The following is a 25868-nucleotide window of genomic DNA, read 5'->3' on the forward strand; positions in this document are numbered from 1 at the left end:
TAAAAATAAAAAACACCCAGAACTGCCAGAAAGTCACCCAGAAAAACACTCAGAACTGTACTGAAGTCCAACAACCAAGGATTTAAACAAGCTATATTCACCCAGATGGTTAGGAGGGGTAGAGATGAGGAGTTGGGGTGGAGAAGATTTGGTGTGGCAGTGGTGATAGTGAAACAGACAGACCCACATTCGCATGTGGTGAATGAAAATCAGGGAGACACTTTGTGAGAAAGCAAGCCCAGCCCCAGGCAAGACTGCACAGCCCAGAGCTCCAGTGCCAGGAAAAAGAAAGCTTTATGAGCTATGTGTACCTATAACTTCTGGCTATAAACTCAGTGGGGGTTAGGGCAGAGGAAGAAACTGCCAGTTTCTCAGAAGAGCCCAGAATGTGTGCAAACCCACCCACCTTGGGAACCACAATCAGGACAGCAGCTGAGGGGGTGCCAGGCACACCAGGAAGTGGGTGAAATGACTGGAAACAGGGTGAGGGCCAGGGAAACCCCAGAAGTCAGTCAGCAGGGACACTATCCCCTCTTGAAATCCTCCCCCACACATGGAGCCATGGTTGCCCACTCTGGCTAATACCCAAGGATCTTCCCCATATGACTTCAAAGGTGTACTAAAACATAATCAAAGTGGCTCTACCTAGTGCATAGACACAGGGAGGTTGCCAAAATCAGGAGACAAAGAAATATGGCCCAAATGAAGGAACAGAATAGAAGTCTAGAAAAAGAATTAAGTGACATGGAGATGGCCAACCTATCATATGCAGAGTTCAAAACACTGGTAATCACGGTGCTTAAAGATCTCATTGTATATGGCAAAAGCATAAGGGAAGAAATGAGGGCTCTACTAAGAGAAATAAAGAAAAATCCACAGGAAACCAATACTGAAGGGAAGAAAGTATGGATTCAAACCAATGATTTGGTACATAAGGAAGAAATAAACCTTCAACCAGAACAAAATAAACAAGAATTCAAAAAAAAGGAAGGGGGCAGAGTTTAAGGAGACTCTGGGACATCTCCAAAAGGGCCAACATCTAAATCAAAGGGACACCAGAAGGAGAAGAGGAAGATCTAGAAATTGAAAACTTAAAAAAAATGGAAAAAATGCCCCCAGTCTGGCAAAGGAAATAGACGTACAAGTCCAGGAAGCTCAGAGAGTCCAAAACAAGTTGGACCCAAAGATGGCCACACAAAGACACATCATAATTAAAATGCCAAAAATTAAAGATAAGAAGAGAATCTTAAAAGCAGCAAGAGAAAATGAACAGTAACCTAAAAAGGAGTTTCCATAAGAATATCATCTGATTTCTCAAAAGAAATCTCGCAGGCAAGAAGTGGCTGGCAGGAAATATTCAAAGTCACTAAAGGCAAAGACCTACATCCCAGGTTACTCTACCCAGCAAAGCTATCATTTAGAATGGAAGGGCAGATAAAGTGCTTCCCAGATAAGGTCAAGTTAAAGGAGGTCATCATAACCAAGCCTGTCTATGAAATGTTAAAGGGGTTTATTTAGGAAAAAGAAGAAGATCAAAACTATGAACATTAAAATAACAATGAACACCACATCACCACCTGAATCTGAAAAACAAAAACAGACTTCCAGCTAAGGTGGAAGCTCAAATAGATACACTTTGCCTCCTTGCACAACCAAAAGAAGGACAACAAATTCAAAAACAAAAAATAACCAGAACTACCAGAAAACTGAACTGTGCAGAAATCCACCAACAAAAGAGTTAAAGAAGAAAGTCATCCAGACTGGTAGGAGGGGTGGAGAGGGCATGGGGCATGGCTGGAGGACCAGGATGGGCCAGGCAGCAGTTGGTGAAGAGGGTGGTCCCACATTTGTGTGCAAATAAACCAGGGGAACAACTCGGGAGTGAGACAGACTGCACAACCCAGGGCCCCAGCACAGAGAAATAAAGCCTCAAAACCTCTGACTGAAAAAACATGTGGGGGTTGAGGCATCAGGAGAAACTTGCAGCCTCACAGGTGAGTTCACTGGAGAAACCCACGAGGTCCTAGAACATGGACAAAACCAACCATTCAGGAATCAGCACAAGAAGAGCCAAATTTGCTTATGGGTAGCAGAGGAAGTGACCAAAGGCTAGCCAAGAGCTGAACAAGTGACATTGTTTCCCTCTGTGACTCCTCCCCCACATACAGCACCACAACACAGCAATATGGGTTGTCCTGCCCTGGCAAATACCTAAGGCTCTGTCCCTTAGAACATAACAGGTGCACCAAGACAAAAATATATGGCCCAGCTCTGGCTGGTGTAGATCAGTGGACTGAGCGTGGGCTTCCGAACCAAAGGATTGTGGTTTGATTCCCAGTCAGGGCACATGCCTGGGTTGAAGGCCAGTTCCCAGCAGGGGATGCAAGAGAGGCAACCATACATTGATATTTCTCTCCCTCTCTCCTTCCCTTCCCCTCTAAAGATAAGTAAATAAAATCTTTATATATCCCAAATGACAGAATAGATGCAGAGTTCAAAACATTTGTAATCAGGATGCTCACAGAAATAAGGATGAGTATGGTCACAAAATGGAGGAAAAACTGAAGAGAAATAAAGAAAAGAATACAGGGAACCAACGGTGAAGGGAAAGAAACCAGGACTTAAATCAATGATTTGGAGCAGAAGGAAGATATAAACATTCAACTAGAACAGAATGAAGAAACAAGAATTAAAAAAAAAAAATGAGGATAGGCTTAGGAACATCCAGGACAACTTTTAACATTCCAACATCTGAACCATAAGGATGCCAGAAGGAGATGAGGAAGAGCAAGAAAATGAAAACTTATTTGAAAACATAACAAAGGAGAACTTCCCCAATCTGGCAAAGGAAACTCAGAAAGTCCCAAAGAAGTTGGACCCAAGGAAGCACACACCAAGGCACATCATAATTACATTACCCAAGATGAAAGATAAGGAGAGAATCTTAAAAGCAGCAAGAGAAAAGGAGACAGTAACCTACAAAGGAGTTCCCATAAGACTGTTCGCTGATTTCTTAAAAGAGACCTTGCAGGCAAGAAGGGGCTGGAAAGAAGTATTGCAAGTCATAAAAGGCAAGGACCTACATCCAAGATTACTCTAAGCAAAGCTATTATTTAGAATGGAAGGGCAGATAAAGTGCTTTCTAGATAAGGTCAAGTTAAAGGAGTTCATCATCACCAAGCCCTAATTATATGAAATGTTAAAGAGACTTATCTAAGAAAAGGATGATGATCAAAAGTATTAACAGTAAAATGACAATGAACTCACAACTATCAACAACTGAATCTAAAAAAATATGATCTAAGCAAACAACTAGAACAGGAACAGATTCAGAGAAATGGAGATCACATAGAGAGTTATAGTGAGGAAGAGGGTGAAGAATGGGGGGAAAGGTACAGAGAATAAGAAGTGTAATTCATAGGTCAAAATAGACAGGGGAAGGTTCAGAATAGCAAAGGAAATGGAGAAGCCAAAGAACTCATATGTACAACCCATGGACATGAACTAAGGCAGGGAAATGATGTTGGGAAGGGGGTGTACAGGCTGGAGGGGAATAGAGGGGAGAAAAAATGGGACAATTGTAATAGCATAATCAATAAAATAGTATTAATTAAATAAATAAATGTGATTAAAATGCTGATGTGGGTTGACTAAAGTATAATCTTCCAATAAAAATAAAACTTGAGACATCCTCAAAAAAAGGAAGAAAAACTAAGCAAACAACTAGAACAGGAATAGAATCATAGAAATGGAAATCATTTGGAGGGTTATCAGCTGGGAGGGGGAAGGGGGAGAATGAGAGAAAAGGTATAGGGATTTAGAAGTAAAATTGGGTAGGTACAGAATAGATATATTAAATATTAATATATTTAATACAATATAGGGATATATTAAATACAATATAGGCAATGGAGAAGCCAAAGAACTTACATGCACAACATGTAAGAGGGGGGAATCATAGGACAGTAAGGGGAAACTGTGCAGAGGGCAGTATAAGAGGTAAAATTGGGACAAATGTAATAGCGTAATCAATATACTTAAAACTAAACAAAAAAGGAAAAGTACAGGAAATGGAGTACTGAAAGAACTTACATTCTAAGAGGGAGGATTGCCAGATATAGTGGGGGTGGTTCTGGGTGGAGGGGGACAATGGGAGAAAATTGGGACAACTATAATAGAATAATCAAAATCTATTAAAATTTAAAAATAAAATTCTTACCATTAATTTATATACTGTATTTTTCAAATATGTTATTTATTTTTAGAGGGTATGGGAAGGAGAAAGAGGGAGAGAAACATCAATGTGTAGTAGTCTCTCACGCACCCCCTACTGGGGACCTGGCCTGCAACCCAAGCATATGCCGTGACTAGGAATTGAACCAGGGATCCTTTGTTTCACAGGCTGGCACTCAATCCACTAAGCCACACCAGCCAGGGCTGTACACTATTATTTTTAATTTATCTTTAGTTATATGTCCTTTCTCAAATCTAGGTTTGTTCATTAGTATGAATTTTATCCCCTATTTTACTGAATATTCCAACTGACTACCCACTTTATTTGTAGTTTCAAATACAGTCTTTATCTCCCATTTTAGGGAGGGTGCTAAGTCATTAATTTCTAAGTTTTGTTTTCATTTTTGTTTTTGGTTTGTGATTTACTTATCTAATATTAACTGCCATTGCTTTGTTTTGCATTTCCCTGATATCTTTTTGAAAATTTATTGTTGACTTTCAGTAAGTTTTTATTTTTCAATTACAGGTGACATACAATATTATATTAGTTTTAGGTGTACAACCCAGTGGTTAGACATTATATAAATTACTAAATGATCACCTGAATTAATCTAATACTCATCTAGCACCGTACATAGTTATAACTTTTATTTGCTATACTCTGATCCATATACTTTACATCCCTGTTATTGTTCTTACTACAATTTACACTTCTTAATCCTTTCACCATTATCACCCAACACCGACCCCAGACCCAAGGTGGCAACTAATAAAATGTTTTCTGTATCAGTAAGTCTGTTTCAGTTTTGCTTGTTGGTTTGTTTTTTAGACTCCACATATAAGTGAAATCATCTGGAATTTATCTTTCTCTAACTCATTTCACTCAGCTAATACCTTTGAGGCCCATCCATGTTATAGATGGAAAGATTTCATTCTTTTTATAACTCAGCAATATTCCACGATGTATATGCATGACTTCTTTATACATTCATCTATTGATGGACACTTAACTGACTTCCACATATTGGCTACTGTAAATAATACTGCATTTGAATACAGTAAAAATACATATGAATGTATCTATCATTCCAATTTAGTGTTTTGGATTTCTTAAAATACCCAGAGTGGAATTGCTGGTGTCTTCTTTGTCTCTTTCTACATAGCTTTTCTTTTAAAGTCCATTTTGTGGGGTATAATTCTTGCTGCCCAAGACTGGTTTGTTTGTGTGTTTGTTTCCACTTTCATGAAACACCTTTTCATCCCTTTACTTTGTCTGTGTTTGTCTTTTAATCAAAAGTCTGTGTCTTATTGACAGCATTTGTAAGGGTGTTGTCATGTTATCTATTCAGTCTTCATATGTCTTGGAGTATTTAATCCATTTGCAGTTAAAGTAATTGTTGATAAATATTTATTGCTATTTTATTATTCATATTTTATCTTTACTTCTTCTTCTTAAAGAAGACCCTTTAACATTTCACGTGATCCAGGTTTGCTGGTGATGAACTCCTTTAGCTTTTTCTTGTCTGTGCAGCTTTTTATCTGTGCTTCAATTCTAAATGACAGCTTTGCTGTGTAGAGTAATCATGGTTTTAAGTCCTTGCTTTTCATCACTTTGAATATTTCTTGCCAATTTCTTCCGGCCTACAATTATTCCATTGAGAAATCTTATGACAGATTTATGGCAGCTCTCTCAAAGATAACTACTTTTTTCTTGCTGCTTTTAAGATTATTTGTCTTTAACCTTCAGCATTTTAATTATGATGTGCCTTGATGCGGGCTTCTTTGGGTTCCTTTTCTTTGGGATTCCCTGTGTTCCCTGGACTTGCATATCTCCTTCCTTCATCAAGTTAGGGAAGCTTTCCATCATTACTATTTTGCATAGGTTTTCAATTCATTGCTTTCTCTCTTCTCCTTCTGGTACTCCCATAAAGCAAAAATTGGTACATTTAAAGTTGTCCAAGAAACTCCTTAACTATCCTCACTTATTCTGGATTCTTTTTCTTTGTGCTACACTATTTGGGTATTTTCTGCTTCCTTATCTCCCAAATCTCTGATGTGATCCTCTTCTTCATCTACAATACTGGTGTTTTCATGTCATGTATTTTTCATTTCAGTTATTATATTCTTCACTTCTGACTAGTTCTTTTTTGTTTCCTACCTCTTTGTTGAAGTTCTCACTGAGTTCCACTACTCTTCCCATAAGTTTATTGACCATCCTTATAACTAGTGTTTTGAACTATGCATCTAGTAGATTGATTGTCTTCACTTTGTTTAGTTCTCCTTCTGAAGTTTTGTTCTGTTCTTTCATTTGGGACATGTTTGCCTCCTCATTTTGGCTGTCTCCCTATGTTCATTTCTATGTATTTGGTAGAGCTGCTGTCTCCTTGGCTTGGTAGAATGACATCATGTAGTAGGTGCCCCATGGGGGCCAAGTGGCACAGCATCCCCATCCACCTGACCTAGGCACTGCACATGCTCCCTTTGTGTGAGCTGTGCACCCACCTCTTGTAGCTGAGTCATGATTCTGCTGGCATCTCAGTGGGAGGGATTTACCCCTGCACCAGCTGGCTTCAAGGACCAGCTGCAAACACTGTGGAGGACCAGCTGTGCCAGAGTGGGACTTATTTCAGTGGGGCTGTGGTGCCTGCTGAGTCTCAGCATTGAGTGTGTACCTGGTGGAAGAGGTTGGGTGGTGCTTCAAAATGGTCTGAAGCTGTCCACTGGTGTGCTGGCTCTGTGGCCTCCCAGGAGGTACAGGCCAAGATGACCCTCCACTGCACCCTGCCTGTGGCCAACTGGCCTGAGGCCTACCTGCAGATGGCTACTACTTGTGCTGGGCTTGGAAGTGCCCAGGAGAGGCCAAGTTGTGAAATGAGGCCTGCTGCTAGTGCCTGGCCTGGGGGCACTTGGCGAGAGATACATGGCACATTGAGGTCAGATGCCATGTTTATTTTAGGGAAGTCTGAAGCATGAACCAAGACAGACCATTTGTATGGAAAAGCCACTGGAAATGGCTTGGGTTAGGCTCCAAAACTGGATGGGGTGGGGTCTCAGAGAATCACCAGGGCAGGATAAACAGTGTTAGCCAGGTTGATGGAAACTTAGATATGGCACCCTCTGGTGGCTCAGTGAAGGCAGGGCCTAGAAAAGGAACAATGGCCTCTGCCAGCACTTCTGTCTGGGAGAAAGTTGCCCCTGCAGCTCTTGCCCCCATGTCAAGATTACTCCTTGTATGTCCCTGGTGCCCCAGCACTGGAACTCAGAGTGAGCAAGTCCGAGGAAGTCGGGGTACAGGCCCTTTAGGAGGTACTTGGGACTCCAGCAGGCCTCCTTACCGAATGATAGTTGTTCTGTAGCTTAGTTATAATCTTGATGTGGTTGTGGGAGGATCTGAGCACCACATTTACCTAGCCACCATCTTGACAAGAACCCCTGATCTCTTTTCTCACCTATTAAAAATTTTCCTATCTATTTAAAAATTCTTACATTTTCAACAATTATCTTTTGGCTTTAGATGCGTGTCTTGTAAACAGCATGTTAATGAATTTCGCTCTTTACTTAACCTGAAAACCTGACCTATTCAGCTTTATTCTAATATGTAAAAGATGGCTCCTATGTTGGGCCTCTTCTGCTGTTGTTTTGTCTAAACTAAGTTTCATGCTGTTTCTTTATACATTCTCCCCTTCAAAAATTTCTTTTACTTTAAAGTCCTACATTTAATTTCTAATCTGGAGATTATGCATACATTTTAAATCACTGTAACATACCAAATTTTGACCTGTAATGTGCTCCCTTGTATAATGCATGCCCAAGTTTTTGGCTCAAACTTTCAGGAAAAAAGTCTTTCATTATAGTTTTTTAATTCAACTATTTATTTATTTATTGATATTTAGAAACAAAACTGATTATTGTATTCTAGGGTACCTTTTTGCATACTGATGTCATTATTGGTTTCTAGAGTTACATTTTTAATGCATAAGCATAAATAAAAGAATAAAAAATTTATATAGATATGGAGTTAGTACTACACATGTATAATGCGCATGCTTATTTCTCCCTCAAAAATTTGGGCAAAAACGTGCATCATACATGGCAAAACACAGTATATTTTTAATCAACATCAAGAATAAAAGTATCTACATCATTAACCTGAATGAGATTTCAGCAAGTCTTTACTTTCCATTCTCTTGCCTCTTATATTCTGTTAACTTCTCATGGCCATACATAGAGCCTATGACTAAAAATTGCTAGGCCCCAAATTCCATGTAATGGCCACCTAGGTATATGTTCATATAGCTACTAGTGCTGGTCCTGGGGTCACTTAGCAAGAGGTATGGGGCACTCTGAGGCCAGATGCTGCTAGTTTGGGGTTTGTGATCCATTGAGAAATTTAGGGTATGTGCTCGGCATGAGCCAAGGCAAGTTGTTTGTACAGAAAAGCCACTCGAAATGGTGCAAGTGNGGAGGAGAAGGGGGGAGAAGATACAGAAAATAGCATAGAGGGTAGGTAGAAAATAGATAGGGGGGAGGGCAAGAATAGTGGGGGAAATATAGAATCTAAAGAACTTGAGACACGTGGTTGTAAACTAAGGGGGGGAGAATGGTGGGGGAGGGAGGGTGCTGGTGGAGGGGAATGAAGGGGGGAATAGAACAACTGTAATGGTATAATCAGTTAAAAATATATTTTTTAAAAAGAATGAAAATATCTACAACATCAACACCAAAATGATTTCAGCTTGCCTTTACTTCCTTTTTTCTGTTTCTCGGATTCTGTTGACTTCCTTTGGCCATACATAAGAGTCTATGATTAAAAACTGCTAAGCCCAAATTCCATGTGATGGCTAGCTAGGTGTATCTTAGTATAGCACCTCAAAATTAACTTGCATTTTATATATGGGGAACTCTTAGGAATCTAAGATTTTACTGCCTCAGAAATTAGAAAGTATTTAGAAATATTAAGTACTTAGAAGAGTTCAAGAGTGTCAACTCACCACTGAGAGGATGCAAAGTGGATGCAAACCCTGCTCTCTCCTCTCTAAAAGTACAGGGCCCCAACAGTGTGAGGCAGTGGGCATATGAAAGGCTGCTGCATCAAGAAGTCATCAGTCACTGGGGATACCTGCTGTCTGGTATCATGTGCACATTCCCTTGCCTAGCTGTCACCTCCGTCACTGGCCACGTGTGCAGTTCCATTCTTCATGGCCCCTTTCCCCTCCAAGAAAACATACCATGTTTTCTCTCCACTCAGACTAGATTATTATGAAAAGAGGGTATGAACACTTTTCATTTTTTAAATATATTTTATTGATTATGCTATTACAGCTGTCCCATTTTCCCCCCTTCATTCCTCTCCATCCTGCACTCCCTCTCACCCACATTCCCCCCTTTAGCTTATGTCCATGTGTCATATATATAAGTTCTTTGGCTTCTACATTTCCCATACTATTCTTACCCTCCCACTGTCTATTTTTTGCCTACCATCTATGCTACTTATTCTCTGTACCTTCCTCCCTTCCCCTCCCACTCCCCTCTTCATAACCTTCCATGTGATCTCCATTTCTGTAGTTCTGTCCCTGTTCTAGTTGCTTGTTTAGTTTGTTTTTGTTTTAGGTGTGGTTGTTAATAATTGTGAGTTTGCTGTCATTTTACTCTACCTGTTTTTTATCTTCTTTTTCTTAGATAAGTCCTTTAACATTTCATATAATAAGGGCTTGGTCATGATGAACTCCTTTAACTTGACCTTATCTGAGAAGCAACTCATCTGCCCTTCCATTCTAAATGAAAGCTTTGCTGTATAGAGCAATCTTCAATGTAGGTTCTTGCCTTTCATGACTTGGAATATTTCTTTCCAGCCCCTTCTTGCCTATAAGGTCTCTTTTGAGAATTCAGCTGCTTGACTTATGGGCATTCCTTTGTAGGTAACTGTCTTGTTTTTTCTTGCTGCTTTTAAGATTCTCTCCTTATCTTTACTCTTGGGTAATATAATTCTGATGTGCCTTGGTGTGTTCCTCCTTGGATTCAACTTCTTTGGGACTCTCTGCGCCTCCTGGACTTCCTGGAAGTCTATTTCCTTTGCTAGATTGGGGAAGTTCTCCTTTATTATTTGTTCAAATAAGTTTTTCACTTGTTGCTCTTCCTCTTCTCTTTCTGGTACCCCTATAATTTGGATGTTGGAACATTTAAAGATGTCCTGGAGGTTCCTAAGCCTCTCTTCATTTTTCTGAATTCTTGTTTTTTCATTGTTTTCTGATTGGAACTTTCTTTCTTCCTTCTGGTCCACACCACTGATTTGGGTCCCAGTTTCCTTCCCATCACTATTGGTTCCCTGTACATTTTCCTTTATTTCACTTAGTGTAGCCTTCATATTTCCATCTAATTTGTGACCAAATTCAACCAATTCTGTGAGCATCCTGATTACCAGTGTCTTGAACTGTGCATCTGATAGGTTGGCTATCTCTTTGTTGCTTAGTTGTATTTTGTCTGGAGCTTTGATATGTTCTTTCATTTGAGCTGTTATTTTTTTTGTCTTGACATGCCTGTTATGTAGTGAGGGGCAAAGCCTTAGGTGTTCACCAGGGTAGGGTAACCCACATTGCTGTGTTGTGACACCGTATGTGGGGCAGGGGTCCAAGAGGAAATGGAGCTTGCTCTGCTCTCTGCCAGATTTCAGCCACTTCCCCTGCTTCCCACAAGCAAATTGGGCCTTTCTGGTGCTGATTCCCATGTGGGTGGGTTTGTGTATGTTCTAGGACCCTGTGGGTCTCTGCAACAAACTCTCCTGTGAGGCTGGGAGTTTCTACCGGCACCCCAACTCCCACAGGTGTTTTCAATCAATGGCTTCAGGCTTTATTTCCCTGTGCTGGGTCCCTGGGTTGTGCCGTCTGTCCTGGTTTCGAATGGTTTATCTGCATGTGAATGTGAGGCCACCCACTCTGACAGCTGCTTTGAGTGCCCAGCTCTGCTCCACAATCCACCCCCTCACTGGGTCCACCAGCCACTGGTTTGAGTGAGCCCTCTCTGCCCAGGCTGCCCAATTCTGCCCCTCCTACAGGTCTGGATGAATGTGTCTTCTTTAATTCCTTGGTTGTTGGACTTCCATACAGTTTGATTTTCTGTCAGTTCTGGTTTTCATTTTTAAATTGTTGTTGTCCTTCTTTTGGCTGTGTGAGGAGTCACAGTGTATCTACCTATGTCTCCATCTTGGCCAGAAGTCTGAATATTTTTAATTTTTAAAATTTTAATTTTATAAAAGAGACCTCTGAACTCCCCAACTACCAATTCAAAATGCAAGTAATTCAAATCCCATTCCATTTAGCCTTTCCACAGCACCTCACTCGATAGTTCTCTTTGAAAACTCCCTAAGCCTTAAATCCTGTTCTTAAAAATCTAAACCCTCCTGGTTCCTGTGACACAACTCTCCTGGTTTTTCCTCCTCTTTCTCACTCACTTACCTTAGGTATTAACATACCTTAGGATTCTGTCTCTGTCTTCTATTATTTTTCATCCATATATTACTTCCAGACCTTCTCAGCAATTCCTAAGACTTCAGCTGTCACCTACAATGCTGTGATTCTAAAACCAGGCCTTACCCAGACCTCTCTCAAATACAAATCATCCCTAACCTATTCCATTGGGATGTTCTCAAGGGACCTGGAGTGGAATACCCACACATTATAAAGGATTTAGGGAGAAGATTCTTAAGAGTAAAGACTACCCAGAAATTAAACTGCCAAGTGGCAAAACCTCATTTTATCCACAAAAAATTGATACTAACTATAGTTTGACCAAAAGCTCTCCAATGAGTTGACCAGGGAAAATTTGTCAATAGGGAATATGTCCAGCTATAACTCATTATGCTGCAAACCAGACTGTGTTTTTTATCTGAATAAATGTATCACATTTTCATCCAGTCTCTCTTGCTAAATTCCTTCCTCCCTTCATACTCTACCCTACCAATGACCTACACAGCTTTGGATAATCACCTTTAAGTATCAGAATCATCTATGAAACTTTATGCACAAGCACAGATCTACTGGATCAAAATCTCTGGGAAAAGAGACAAGTTGTAATTTTATCTTTAAAAACTCCATATGTTATACATATGTGATCCTCCATAAGATCATCATTCCACATCTAACCTATCAATTCCATGGCTAAATCCTCTAAATTCATCTCATTCTCTCCAATGAATTTCATGGTCTTTGCTCAGGCCTTACCATTTCTCCTCTGGGTTATGCAATAGCTCCCCACCTCACTTGTGTTTGGACTTGACCCTTCCCCAACCCACCTCCAGCCTTGTTAATTCCTCGGTGCCATCAGAGGAATCCAGAATCCAAACTATGGTTCATGCTCCTCTACTGTTGAAACTTCTCAACAGCTCTTACCACCTTTGGGGTAAATTCTACCTCCTCCAAATGACATTTCAGAGCCTCTGGGACCTGTTTACCTCTCTAATTTCATTTCTCTCAATATCCTGCCCCAGTTCTTTATTCCAGCCAATCACTAACCCCTCAACCTTCAACCTTCAACCCTCACCAACCCTATTCCAACCCTCACCCTACCTCCAATACTCAAGGTTACACTGAGTGCCCCTCAAACTGATGTTTAAAACAGCACCATAAATTAGAGTGCACTGAATGACTTCTCTCCTCTTCAAACAGGCTGTGTACTGCTTAAGGGCAAATATTATCTTTTCCTTATATCTATAGCCTCAAAGTCTAACCAGAAGTGTTTATTGGATGGATTTGTTATCTATTTTTCATTAAATAAAGACATACAGAATCACTGATAAAACAAAATGTTACCACAGTAATGGGGGGAACCCAAATAATGACCCTTGCTATTCTATTTTCTTTTTACTTGAAATAAATCTGAAAATAGGGATTATTCTCCCTCATATTCTACTAGTCTGGAATAACTATAACTATTAACAGTTCCCTCCTGTAAGGCCCATGAGGGCAGGGCCAGGTTTAGTTGACCATGTTTGAGTCCTCTGTGCCTGACTAACATACAGGTGGCTCCTAACAAGTGGTTATTAAAAGTATTTTAAATTAGCTACAGAAATATAAATAGCAAGTCTTTCTCTAAAAAACTCACTTGTTCTTTTCTCTCAATATTTTTTAAAATAGTTTATTTATTTATTTTTAGAGAGAGGGGAAGGGGGACAGAGAGAGGGAGAGAAACACCAATGTGTGCTTACCTCTGGCGCACTCCCTACTGGGGACCTGGCCTGCAACCCAGGTATGTGCCTGACTGGGAATCGAACTGGTAACACTTTGGTTCACAGGCTAGAACTCAATCCACTGAGCAACAACAGCCAGGGCTCAATGTATTTTTTAAATTTTGAAAATTACTTTATTTTAGAGAAAGGAGAAGCAAGGCAGAAAGAGAGGGAGAGAAACATTGGTGTGAGAGAGAAACATCAGAGCCCACAACCCAGGCATGTGCCCTGACCAGGAATGAATTGGCAACCTTTTGGTTTGCAGGAGGATGCCCAACCAACTGAGCCACGCCAACCAGGGCTCCCAATCTTTATTTTTATATATCATTACCCACCTTGTTGACTATACTCCCAGCCGAATTTCCTTGAGTCATTTAATGCCTGTCCCAAAAGGGCAGCTTGATGCATCAGTTTCTTAGGAACACAACCTACATTTACACAAGTACCGCCAAGACCTGAGAAAGAAAATAATAGTTTTAATGTTTCATGTATGTATGTGTGTTTACACATGTGAAGAGTTAGTGTTATTAAAACACAGAAATAATAATTGGTTGTGGGATTAACACATGCCACAATAACATGCAAATGGTTAATCCACAGTTTTTAATCATGGGTCTATGAAGGAGGCCCAAGGATAAGCAAAAATGTGGATTTGCATCTGAACAGTTTTCTAGAGACAATATCCAAACTTAGTCTGACCTACAAAGGGATCAGACCAAGGACCAGAACTGCAGCTTCTAGCCTTTACTCTTTGTAAGTCTGACTCCTAAGAGCCAGTTGGTCCACTGCAAGGTAAATTATCTTTACTAATATGAAATTCTTGACTATAATTTTGTGAGTAAGCTTAAATTTTTAAAAATAATTTTCATATTGTGACAGATTTCTGGCAGGCAATAGAACCTCAAGTTGGTTAACTAAGGAAAATTTATAGAGAAATTGTCTCTGGGGTATAGGCAGGAAAAGCAAGGTGGGATAGCACAACAGTAATAACTACTAACAGTGGCTCCTCACCAACCCCGCAGGAATGGGCAAGCACAATGCATAGGTGCCCCAGACCAAAGACGGATGGCTATGACAAAGGCTGTGGCCTTCCATAGGGGAATGGAGCCAGCTTGCAGCAACCAGTAGACAGGAACCCAGGAGAATGAAGACCCCCAATTCCGTTCTCCTCCCTCATTCTGTTCTCCTCCTATTATCTCAATTGGCCAAGCCCAACCAGAAGTCAGAGGACAAGGCTACCTATCAATTCACCAGACATCGGGGACGTGTAGCAGGGTAGAGACAATGAAGAATGGATTTGAAGCATAAATAGAAAATATCCAGCATAAAATCTATGTGTTCCAGTTTATATTGAAAAGAACATGGAAGGGTGAGCACTCTCGTCTACAGCAAAGTCACAGGGCTGGAAGCTCACTGTATACTTTATTAACTGATTTGGAATCATCACACACACTAATTCAAACTGACCATCATGCAGCCTTAAAAGTCAGTTATAAAATCAACACAGAAACACACACACAAATATTAGAGCAAACTTAAATGAATATGACACACTACAACCACAACTATGAAAATATTCATGCATGTGTGCAAAAATTATTATGGAAAAATTGCTAGAATACTAGGTCATGAATTTTGGGGGGGGCAAGATGTTCCTCAGTTATTTTTATGCTATCTTTCTATATCAGCACTTGTTAACTATACAATAGTCTCAGGCCAGTTACTTCACAGCACCTATGAAACAGGCTAGTTATTGATCCTGAAACTGTTGTGATTAAATCTGATTAAACAAGCCAAAATATATGTAAAGAGCAGAGAACAACAAAGAACAACACCTTACCCCAAGATGTACCCTGAGGTGATGGGACCACAAAATCTAGCACCATCACTTTCTTTCCCAAAATGGCGGCTTCCTTAAAAAAAAAAAAAGCCACATATAAAGATCTTGTCACTTTCCTGACACCCCCTAATTTTTCTATTCCCTAAATAAAAAGGCCGTTTGTATCATAACAGTCTTTTCTCTTTATTAAATGAGCTATTAAAATAAAATCTTAAAACTGTAACATCAAAATGGACTTTTTTTAAGTAGCAGAAGAAATTTTTATGGCAATCATCAAGAAAATTATTGTTTCATTTATTTCATACCTGAGCACATGCAAGGCCACCAGAACCACCACCAATGACAATGAGGTCATAATCATATGCCGAATTTTCCTGAAGAAGCTTCTGCAATAAACCACTCTGATGTGCCTGTAGTTTAATAAAAGGAGAGAATATGGTATGACTTATTTTAAAATTGTTTATCTTTATACTATGTTTAATCAGTATGGTTTTCTTTTATAAAATCTTAGAAACAATCTATAATTTTCATATAAATTGGAACTGTACATTTATCTGAATGATATTCAAATAAGATCCAACTAGTTAGACTATATGCCAAAGTACATGTTTGTTCATGTACTCCTGATAGGCAGGCATGTTCAATGACTGATATCATAACTTTATATCCATCAGATGAGGTCCTTTTCCTTGAGCTAATCATTAAAATGTCATATCCAAGTACAAAAAAAAACAGTCAAATACCACTTTCCAATATCCTCTGTATTTTCTTCACCAGTGCTATGTGCTAGGCTTCCTTTTGAAAACAATTCTTATGCATCATCAGCAGGAAATGCACTTCAATTTTTTTCATGGTTTCTCATAAATTGATCTAAACTTTTAGCTTACTGATAAATTTCCTATACAACACAAACATTTTGCTTTTTCTTTCAGTAATAGTCATGAGCCTGACTCTGCACTACACACTCTTGTTCACTTGGATCGCCTTGTGATCAGAACTGAAGTTAGAGGTTCGATATATGATTTAGTAATAGTTTTTATAAGCAGTCAGTTGCTCAATCCCATTATGTTGGCTTTAGAAGTGCCATGCTGGGAACCACCTCATCCCAGGAAGCACAACAGAAATGCTATGCAACGACAGGACTCAATAGTTGGTATGTGGCCCACTGAAGGATGGATGCACACAGAGGCTCTTGGCACATTTCTAAACAGGACTCCTTTGGCCTCCTTTGGCCTCCTTACTTTTAGGTGCCATTAGAGAAATTTGTCTCCTAAGCATCTGTCATTCAAGGAAACAACTTGCAGTCTTCAAATAGAGTAAATATCTCTACAGCTCCGGATTTACCCTGTTATTATTTTTTACATTGGGATTGGCAAGACTAACACTCCTAAAGGTGTTTAGGGACTATAATTATAGTATTCACCACCTTGTGAATTGAGTTATAGTTTCTAGGACCAATAAAGCAGACTGTCACTGGATAACAACTCTAATTATAGATTAACATATAATGCAAATCATCTCTTTTCCCCCATGAAAAACAATTTTTAATTAAAATTTCAGCTATAAATATTTAATCAATCACTGATTACTATCATTGCATACATACATAAAGGATATGAGAGTAGAATTTTAATAAAAGTAAATAACTAGTTATAAAATAAGAACCTTATTTAATAGAGATCAGTTTTTATTTACCACTACTTAACTGACTGATTCCTGTTCATTACCGTACTTTAGGAATCAAAAATTAAAAGTCCATGGGCCTTTGCAAAGCTCCCAGGATTAGCAGCCTTGACAGGAACTCTACTTACCATAGCCTAAAATGTTAGCATTGACCTTATTCTGCTAAACCTAAAAGAGAGAACAGCCACTGTTTCTCTCCCCATCAGGAAGAAGAGACCAAGGTCTCCAGGGAAGCCCACCTGGTTGTCTGTCAAACCCACTCAAAACCTTCTGAAGTCTGAGCTGGTAGAAAAGCTATTTTCCATCAAAGTAATCAAGATTGAATTTATTTTTGTGTATGGTATAAATTGGTGGTCGAGTCTCACTGGTGGATAAAAGACTTAAATACACCATTAAAGTCCTAGAGGAGAACATAAGCAGGAAAATCTCAGATATTCCACACAGCAATATTTTCACTGATATGTCCCCTACAGCAAGGGGCACAAAGGAAAGAATAAACAAATGGGATCTCATCAAAATAAAAAGCTTCTGCACAGCTAAAAAAAAACAGTATTAAAATAAAAAGAGAACCAACTATATGGGAAAACATTTGCCAGTGATACCTCAGACAAGGGTTTGATCCCCAAAATATACAAAGAGCTCACATGACTCCACTCTAAGAAGACAAGCAACCCAACTAAAAAATGGACAAAGGACCACCTGAACAGACATTTCTCCAAAGATAACTTACAAAGGGCCCAGAGACACATGAAAGAATGCTCAGCATCACTAGCCATCTGAGAGATGCAAATTAAAACTACAACGAGATACCATTTCATGCTGGTCAGAATGGGCATCATAAACAAAGCAACAAACAACAAATGTTGGAGAGGTTGTGAAGAAAAGGGGACCCTAGTGCACTGTTGGTGGGATTGCAGACTTGTGCAACCACTATGGAAAACAGTGTGAAATTTTCTCAGAAAACTAAAAATGGAACTGTCTTTTGACCCAGCAATTCCACTACTGGGATTATATCCTAAGAATCCTGAAACACCAATCCAAAATAACCTGTGCACCCCAATGTTGACAGCAGCACAATTTATAATAGCTAAGTGCTGGAAGCAACCTAGGTGCCCATCAGTAAATGAATGGATGAAAAGATTATGGTACATCTACACAATGGAATTCTATGCAGTAGAGAGAAAGAAGGAGCTCCTACCCTTTGCAACAGCATGGATGGAACTGGAGAGCATTATGCTAAGTGAAATAAGCCAGGAGATAAAAGACAAATAAAATAGGATCTCACCATTAACAGGAACCTAATCAACAAAATGAACAAGCAAGCAAAGTATAGACAAAGACACTGAAATTGAGAATAGGCTGACAGTGATCAGGAGGTAAAGGGGAGGGGATCATACGGGAAAAGGATGAAGGGTTTACATGAACAATTATAAAGGACATATGGACAACAACAGGGTGGGATGGAAATGGGGGAGGGAGGCAGGAAGGGTTGAGGTGGTGGGGATGGGTGGGGGGAAAAGGTAGAAAACTGTACTTGAACAACAATAAAATAAATAAATAAATAATAGTTTAAATTTTTAAAAAGTTAATCAAGATTTTCTGATAATCATCTTACACCCTTTCCATCTTACAATTTCTAAAAGACTAATAGACTCCTAAAAACCATCCTATCCCTTTTCAAATATGTTTACAAGCAAAACTTCAACAAACAGCATTAAAAAACATATAATACCATCATTACCTGGAAAGTTTGGTCACATCCACCCATATGCACTTTATTTACAAAAATATTAGGCACAGTTCTCTGATTAGTGATCTCTGACAGCACTTCTTGAACACTGGCCCCATCATCTAAAGAATAAAATATTAAATATATAAAAACATCAAAAAGGTTCCAAACTTTTGTGAGTCAAACAGAAGTGTTACAGCACTCAAATGCTCCCATATACGCACCCATACAAAGCCAGTGTGTTATCTAACTTTATGAAATAGTGACTTAAGAGAAAAAAAACATCCGGGTTTTCAAGAGAAACCTTAGAAAATAAAGACCAATATACTAATTTCATGTAAAATAAACCCTTCCAAATTAGATTTTGATATATAATTCAATGATAATGTCAGAAAAATAGGTAAGAATCCTCTTTAAAGATCAAATATCAAGAAAAATCTGCTTTAACAGTAATAATGATGAAAATATTCCCTACAATTATATTTGAAAAAAAATTTTTTAATCCTTACACAAGGACACTCTTTTTTCATTACTTCTAGATAGAAAAAGAAAGAGAAAAATAAATGCCAGAGAGAAGCACTGACTGGTTGCCTCCTATGTGCATCCAGATCAGGGATTGGCATCTGGACCAGGAGGTCACCTGTGTCTGCACTCGGATTGGGAAATTGAACCCACACGTTTTACCTATGGGATGACACTCCAAACAACTGAGCCACACTGACCAGGGCTGAAAAATCTTTATGCTTATAATCCAAACTCTGTCCTCTATCCCCAAAAATAAAACCAGGCCACAACTACTTAAGACTATGTATTTTGTATGCTCTTTAGAAAAGTCTCAAAGATTTAAGAACATTTCATATATTCAGGTGACTAGCTAAAAGGAGATGGTGAGGTCCCATGAAGGCAGACATAATTTTTTTTCCTGTTCAACACAGTCTCCCACCCCTACAAAACACATACATGTGTAAAGTGCTTGGTTAATATTAGATAAATTAATGCATTTTTGACAAGAATTCATAAGCATAAAGCTAAAAGATTGATGTTCTCTCCTTCATAGGTAATACAATCAGGAAATAGGGGCAGACTCTTTTCATCTATTACAGCTTAATCTATTTTGCTAGAAGTTACAAAATACATCTGAAATGTCTGAAGTACTTCAATGTTAGCAGCTTATACATCTTCCTTCACGCCTCTCAAATAACAAAAAAATATACATAAAAAATCTACACCAAATTATCTGTAACGCAGAGGTTCCTTTTCTACATGGTTGAACATAGATGAAAAAAAGCTCATCTAACCTAAAGAGACAAGAGCAAATTGAAATGAACAAGGCAAATGAAAGTAAGTCAATCTTGTTGATATTTATTACAACAACAGTACATATGAACCATTCCACTTACCAACTCGATCGAGTTCCAAGATTTTACACTCAACTCCCAAAGAAGAAAAGAGTTCTTTAACCTGTAAAAAATATGTACTTAAGTTTTACTTTCACGAGCATTCAACAGACTTATGAAATACAGACACAGTAATAAGGGATGTCCAAAATAATGTTCTTCAGAAATATAAGCTCTGGCCCATTTTTAAAATTTTTCTTCCTCTACATATCTTTCCACAATAATCTCAGCCCATCTCTTCCTCTCTTTTACCATCTGAATCCTCAACTTTCAACTCTATAACTTTTGCCCAAATCCCTTTTCTGAACTTAAGACAGTTGAAAATATTTCTTCACCTGAAATGTCCCCAGGCACCTCACATGCAACATACTCAAAATAAAACTCATCTTTTTACTACGGACCTTTTCCTCTGTCTGTATTTCCTTTCAACAGTCATTAAATCATTCAACAAATATTTATCCAACAAATACCTAGCATGTTGTCAAGATATAATAGTAAACAAGACAAATCCATGCCCTCTAGTAGGGAAAACATACAAATAAATTGGTAATTGACACTGCCACCCTTCACCAATTGCATGAACAAGAACCCCCAGGTCCTTGTTATTCAAATGGAGGACAGAGGAAAGGCATCATATGCATCACCTAGCAGCTTGTTAGATACTTCGAATCGGGCCTTGAATCATAATCTACATTTTGACAACTCTGTGAAGCACTATGAGTCATTTTAATGATTCCCTCTCGTGCACATCTTCCTATCCTACACTAACTCTCCATCCATCAAATTAATTATTAGGTCTTAATCAGTTATCTCTATTGAACTAAGTTCACCTTTCTGGTTCTCAACAGTTGCTATTTTAATTTAAGCAATTTCGCAGTAACATCCTAGGAGTACTCTCTGCACTGAGCTTTGTCCCTTTCAGTTATCTAAACTGCAGCCCAAGTGGTCTTTTAAAGCCCAATTGTCACCAGTACTTAAACTCTACAAGGTCCTCAACCTTCAAGATAAAGCACAGAAGATCCAATTCCAGATGGAGGTATAAGGAGCCTGGCAGACTTGCTCCCTAAAATAATATCCACACTGGTGAAATTATTGGGGAAAAACCCACTTGAAGTCTCTGAAAATTGTACTAAGGGCACACAGCAAATGAAGAATCCCATATTTGAGAAATTCTACTAGATGTCAATAAAAACAGGGAGAGTATGAGGCACTTAAGCTGAAACCCACACTCTCCCTCCTATGCGCTAGGTTAGCTTGATGGAAGCTCCACTTCATGAGCAGCCAAGGAAATGAGGTTCCCTGGCCCTTGAAATCTAGTCACCAGAAGGGGAACACTTCAGCATTTCTGTCTCCCTGCAGCTCTGAGTGGCAAAGGCTACGTTCCTGATGAGTATGGCCGAAATCATGGGGGCCCCCTTTCTCCACCCAGCCTGCAATGAGAGATCAAAGGCTTTACACTAGGCTTAAAAAGCTAGGGACCTGATCACCTTTGCTTCAGCCCTCTTGTAGGGTGAGGTTCCAGGCTAGGAGAGGTAAGCTAAAAAGACAAGAGGCCCCACCCAAAGCTCCACTGGTAAAGTAGGGCTGTTACTCCAAAACAATTGGGTCATTGTCCCCAGCTCAAGATCTGGAGCAAGTATCTCAAAGATTTTGCTCTGGAAAAAAGGTAAAGCATAAGATCAGAGAGCTCAGAAGCTCTACCCAAAGGAAACAACTTTATTTTAAACCGCAGGAAAGTTCAAGTTTTAAGGTGCTCTTGATAATAATGGGCATTTTGGTAATAAGCAATGAAGGCTGGTACCTCCACGACAGCAACAAACTAACCTATAAACCAGCAATTTACCAGGAAAAAAACAGGGATAGACAAAGCTAAGAATACTACGTCTGGAGTCAGAATACTTATTCTGTATTCTATCTAAGTATTCTTAGAGAGAATAAGTACTCTTATTCTCCAAAGAATAGTCAGAATAAGTCTCAAATGTGCCGTGAAAACTATTTATGCAAAAGGGCCTAGATTTAATTGGGTAAGAGTGTGAAACAATTTACACTCCAGGGTACTGTCAAAAACAACAGCACAATCAGCCTAAAATTAGTGGGGCATAATACCTGGGTATGGTACCAAGAAAGCCAAAAAATATAAAACGGTCAATAAGAGCCCTGTTAAAATCCCAATCATTCCAGTGTGACTGTCTATATATTCAATGCTAATGCTGCATTTTTTAAAGAAGTGACATCAAAAGCTTCATCTTCGGGTGAAAATACTTTCCTAAAATAATCCAGCCACTCACTATAAAGAAATAAACATGCAAACAAAAAGAGGCCACAGAGAAGGATGGGTCCAGTAACTAAACTTGCTACAATATATTAGCTAAACTGTCCAGGTTTCAACAAAAAATTAACCAGTCATACAAAGAAACAGGTATGTGGATCCATTCACAAAGGGAAAAAAGCAGGCAAGAGAAACTATCTCTAAGATAGATAGTTTCTATCTCTAGAAACTATCTCTTAGAAACTATCATCTAAGGTCTAGATGTCATACCAAATACTCAAAGTAGTCATTCCAAATATGCTCAAGGAATTAAACTGTTTCAAGAACTGAAAAAAGGTATAACGAAAATGTCTGATCCAAAAGAAAAGATCAATATATAGATGAAAAAAAAAACTACAACAACCAGATGGACATTGTGGAACTGAAAATTACAAAAACTAAAACAAGAAGTTGACTAGTGTATCTCAACAGTTAATTTGAACTGGCACAAAAATCTGCAAACTTGAGAATAGGTCAATCAAGATTATGCAACCTGAATAAACAGAAAAAAGAATGAAGATAAACAGAGTCTCAGAGAAATATGGAACTTCATTAACCATACTAATGTATGCACAGTGTGAAAACAGAAAAAGGAAAAAGGGGCAGAAAAATGTTTTTAAAATGCCCCCAAAATACCAAATTTGATAAAACACAGCAATCTACATTATCCAAGAAAATCAATGGCCTCAAAGTAAAATAACTTAATAAAAACTCTGTAAAGTGGTCAGAGATCTACAGCACCCAAACATATGCTCAATCACCAAAATAGCAAATTTGAAATGATAAAAATTTTGTGATTTTGTGATATTTATAGCTTCCCTTGCCTCACCCACTCCCTGGTACTGCATGGCACAGTAAGAGGAAAGCAACAGCCCAGGCTCCAGTTCCCTTTCACCAGGAAGCATAGAAACCAAATATGCAACATTCCAATCTGTTTGAAAACTGCTTGACTGGTCCCTGTGATGCCTAACTCAGAGTTCAGTCAGTCAAAAGGGGCTTGGCTCTCAAGTTAGGGGAAGCCATGAAAAGCAGTGAGCATGGTTTGTGAAAACCAAAAGAAAACTACAAATCTGAAGATACCTGGGGGCAAGAGATTACAGGCATAGGAACACAAAGCTAAATCCACCCAGCCCTGGCAAAAAAAAAAAAAAGCAGAGGGGCACTTTTAAAAAACTTAACACTCTTTGAAGCAGCCATGTATATAGGAGAATTTGGATGATACAGGACAAATTCAAATACAGGCCCACAGAGGACAAATGCCCAGAAAAGACCTAAGAAGATCCTTCACTCTGCACTGATTAGTTAAGTCCTTCCCAGCAAGAAGCCAGCAAACTAAGAGTGGGAGAAGCAGCTATTTTATATATTGCTTAATCTTCAATAAAAGATCATATGCATACAAAGAAACAGAAAATGTGGCACATTCAAAAATAAATCTCCAAAAACATCCATGAACAAATACAGTTTTCAGACTTACCAAAGACTTTTTTACAGCATTAATAAAACTTTTTTATTTTCCAATTACAGCTAATCTACAATACTATATCAGATTTGGGTGTACATCCCAGGGATTAGACATTTATAGAATTTATGAGTGATCACACCAATAAATCTAGTACCCATATGACACCACTCATAGTTTCTACTACCACTCATAGTTATTCAGGTGACTAGCTAAAAGGAGATGGTGAGGTCCCATGACCTCACCTTATTGACTATATTCCCTATGCTGCATTCTACAGCCTCATAACAATTTTGTAACTACCAATTTATACTTCTAAGTCCCTTATATTTTTTCATCCAGACCCCAAATGCCTACCATCTGGAAACTATCAAAATGTTCTCTGTATCCATGTGTCTTTCAGTTCTGCTTATCCATTTATTTTGTCTTTTAGATTCCATAGATAAGTGAAATCATCTAGTATTTGTCTTCACGTCACTTAGCACAATACCCTCTAGGTCCATCCATGTTGTTACTGATGGTAAGATATCATTCTTTTTTATGGCTGAGTAATATTCCATTGTATACATGCACCACTTCTTCTTTATCCATTCATCTACTGATGGACACTTAATTGCTTCCACATACTGGCTATTGTAAATAATACTGCAATGAACATATGAAGGTGTATGTCTTTTCAATTTAGTGTTTTAGGTTTCTTTGAATAAATACCCAGAAGTTGAAACACTGGCTCCTTCTTTATCTCTTGTTACATAGCTTATGTTTTAAAGTCTATTTTGTCTGGTGTAAGTATTACTACCTCAGCAATTATTTGTTTTTTCCTATTTCCATGAAATGTATTTTTCCAGCCCTTTACTCAGTCAGAGTGTGTCTTCTGATCTGAAGTGAGTCTCTTGCAGGCAACATGTATAGGGGTCTTCTTCTGTTATCCATGCAGCACCATAAGCCTTTTGATTGGAGCATTAATTTACATTTAAAATACGTGCAAAAATATATTTATTGCCATTTTATATTCATATCTATCCCTCCTCCAACACCTCCACTCCAACTCACCCTCACCTCCAACTTCTTCTTAAAGAAGACCAACATTTCTTGTAATACTGGTTTGCTGGTGATGAACTCCTTTAGCTTTTTTGTGGCTGGGAAGCTCTTTTTCAGTACTTCAATTCTAAATGACAGCTTTGCTGTGTAGAGTAATCATGGTTTTAAGTCCTTGCTTTTCATCACTTTGAATATTTCTTGCCAATTTCTTCTGGCCTGCAACATTTCTGTCCTGAAATCAGGTTACACTCTTATGGGTGCACCCTTGCAGGTAACTAACCGCTTTTCTCTAGCTTCTTTTAAGATTCTTTGTCTTTAAACTTAAGCATTTTAATTATTATGTGTCTTGCTGAGGGCCTCTTTGGGTTCATCTTCTTTGGGACTCTCCATGCTCCCTGGACTTGCATATCTCTTTCCTTCATCAAGTTAGGGAAGCTTTCCATCATTACTATTTTGCATAGGTTTTCAATTCATTGCTTTCTCTCTTCTCCTTCTGGTACTCCCATAAAGCAAAAATTGGTACATTTAAAGTTGTCCAAGAGACTCCTTAACTATCCTCACTTATTCTGGATTCTTTTTCTTTGTGCTACACTATTTGGGTATTTTCTGCTTCCTTATCTCCCAAATCTCTGATTTGATCCTCTTCTTCATCTACAATACTGGTGTTTTCATGTCATGTATTCTTCATTTCAGTTATTATATTCTTCACTTCTGACTAGTTCTTTTTTGTTTCCTACCTCTTTGTTGAAGTTCTCACTGAGTTCCACTACTCTTCCCATAAGTTTATTGACCATCCTTATAACTAGTGTTTTGAACTATGCATCTAGTAGATTGATTGTCTTCACTTTGTTTAGTTCTCCTTCTGAAGTTTTGTTCTGTTCTTTCATTTGGGACATGTTTGCCTCCTCATTTTGGCTGTCTCCCTATGTTCATTTCTATGTATTTGGTAGAGCTGCTG

At 38.7% G+C, this 25868-nt stretch overlaps 1 protein-coding gene across 5 annotated transcripts in view; it reads right to left on the bottom strand.

Moving 5' to 3' along the window:
- The window catches only part of TXNRD3 (thioredoxin reductase 3), an 85530-nt gene that overhangs the window by 44416 nt on the left and 15246 nt on the right, over window positions 1-25868 (bottom strand). For all 5 annotated transcript variants that reach the window (XM_037034032.1, XM_037034031.1, XM_037034029.1 and 2 more), the window contains exons 2-6: window positions 20106-20166; window positions 18718-18827; window positions 15599-15703; window positions 15294-15366; window positions 13789-13908 (exon numbers count right to left, since the gene is read on the bottom strand). In XM_037034032.1, coding sequence (XP_036889927.1) covers window positions 13789-13908; window positions 15294-15366; window positions 15599-15703; window positions 18718-18744 — 325 coding nt within the window. In that variant the 5' untranslated portion in view covers window positions 18745-18827; window positions 20106-20166. The remainder of the gene's footprint in view (window positions 1-13788; window positions 13909-15293; window positions 15367-15598; window positions 15704-18717; window positions 18828-20105; window positions 20167-25868) is intronic.

This window comes from Sturnira hondurensis, unplaced genomic scaffold (genome assembly GCF_014824575.4).
Source record: "Sturnira hondurensis isolate 20B ecotype Veracruz unplaced genomic scaffold, ASM1482457v3 Scaffold0021971, whole genome shotgun sequence".
NCBI classification, from domain to species: domain Eukaryota; kingdom Metazoa; phylum Chordata; class Mammalia; order Chiroptera; family Phyllostomidae; genus Sturnira; species Sturnira hondurensis.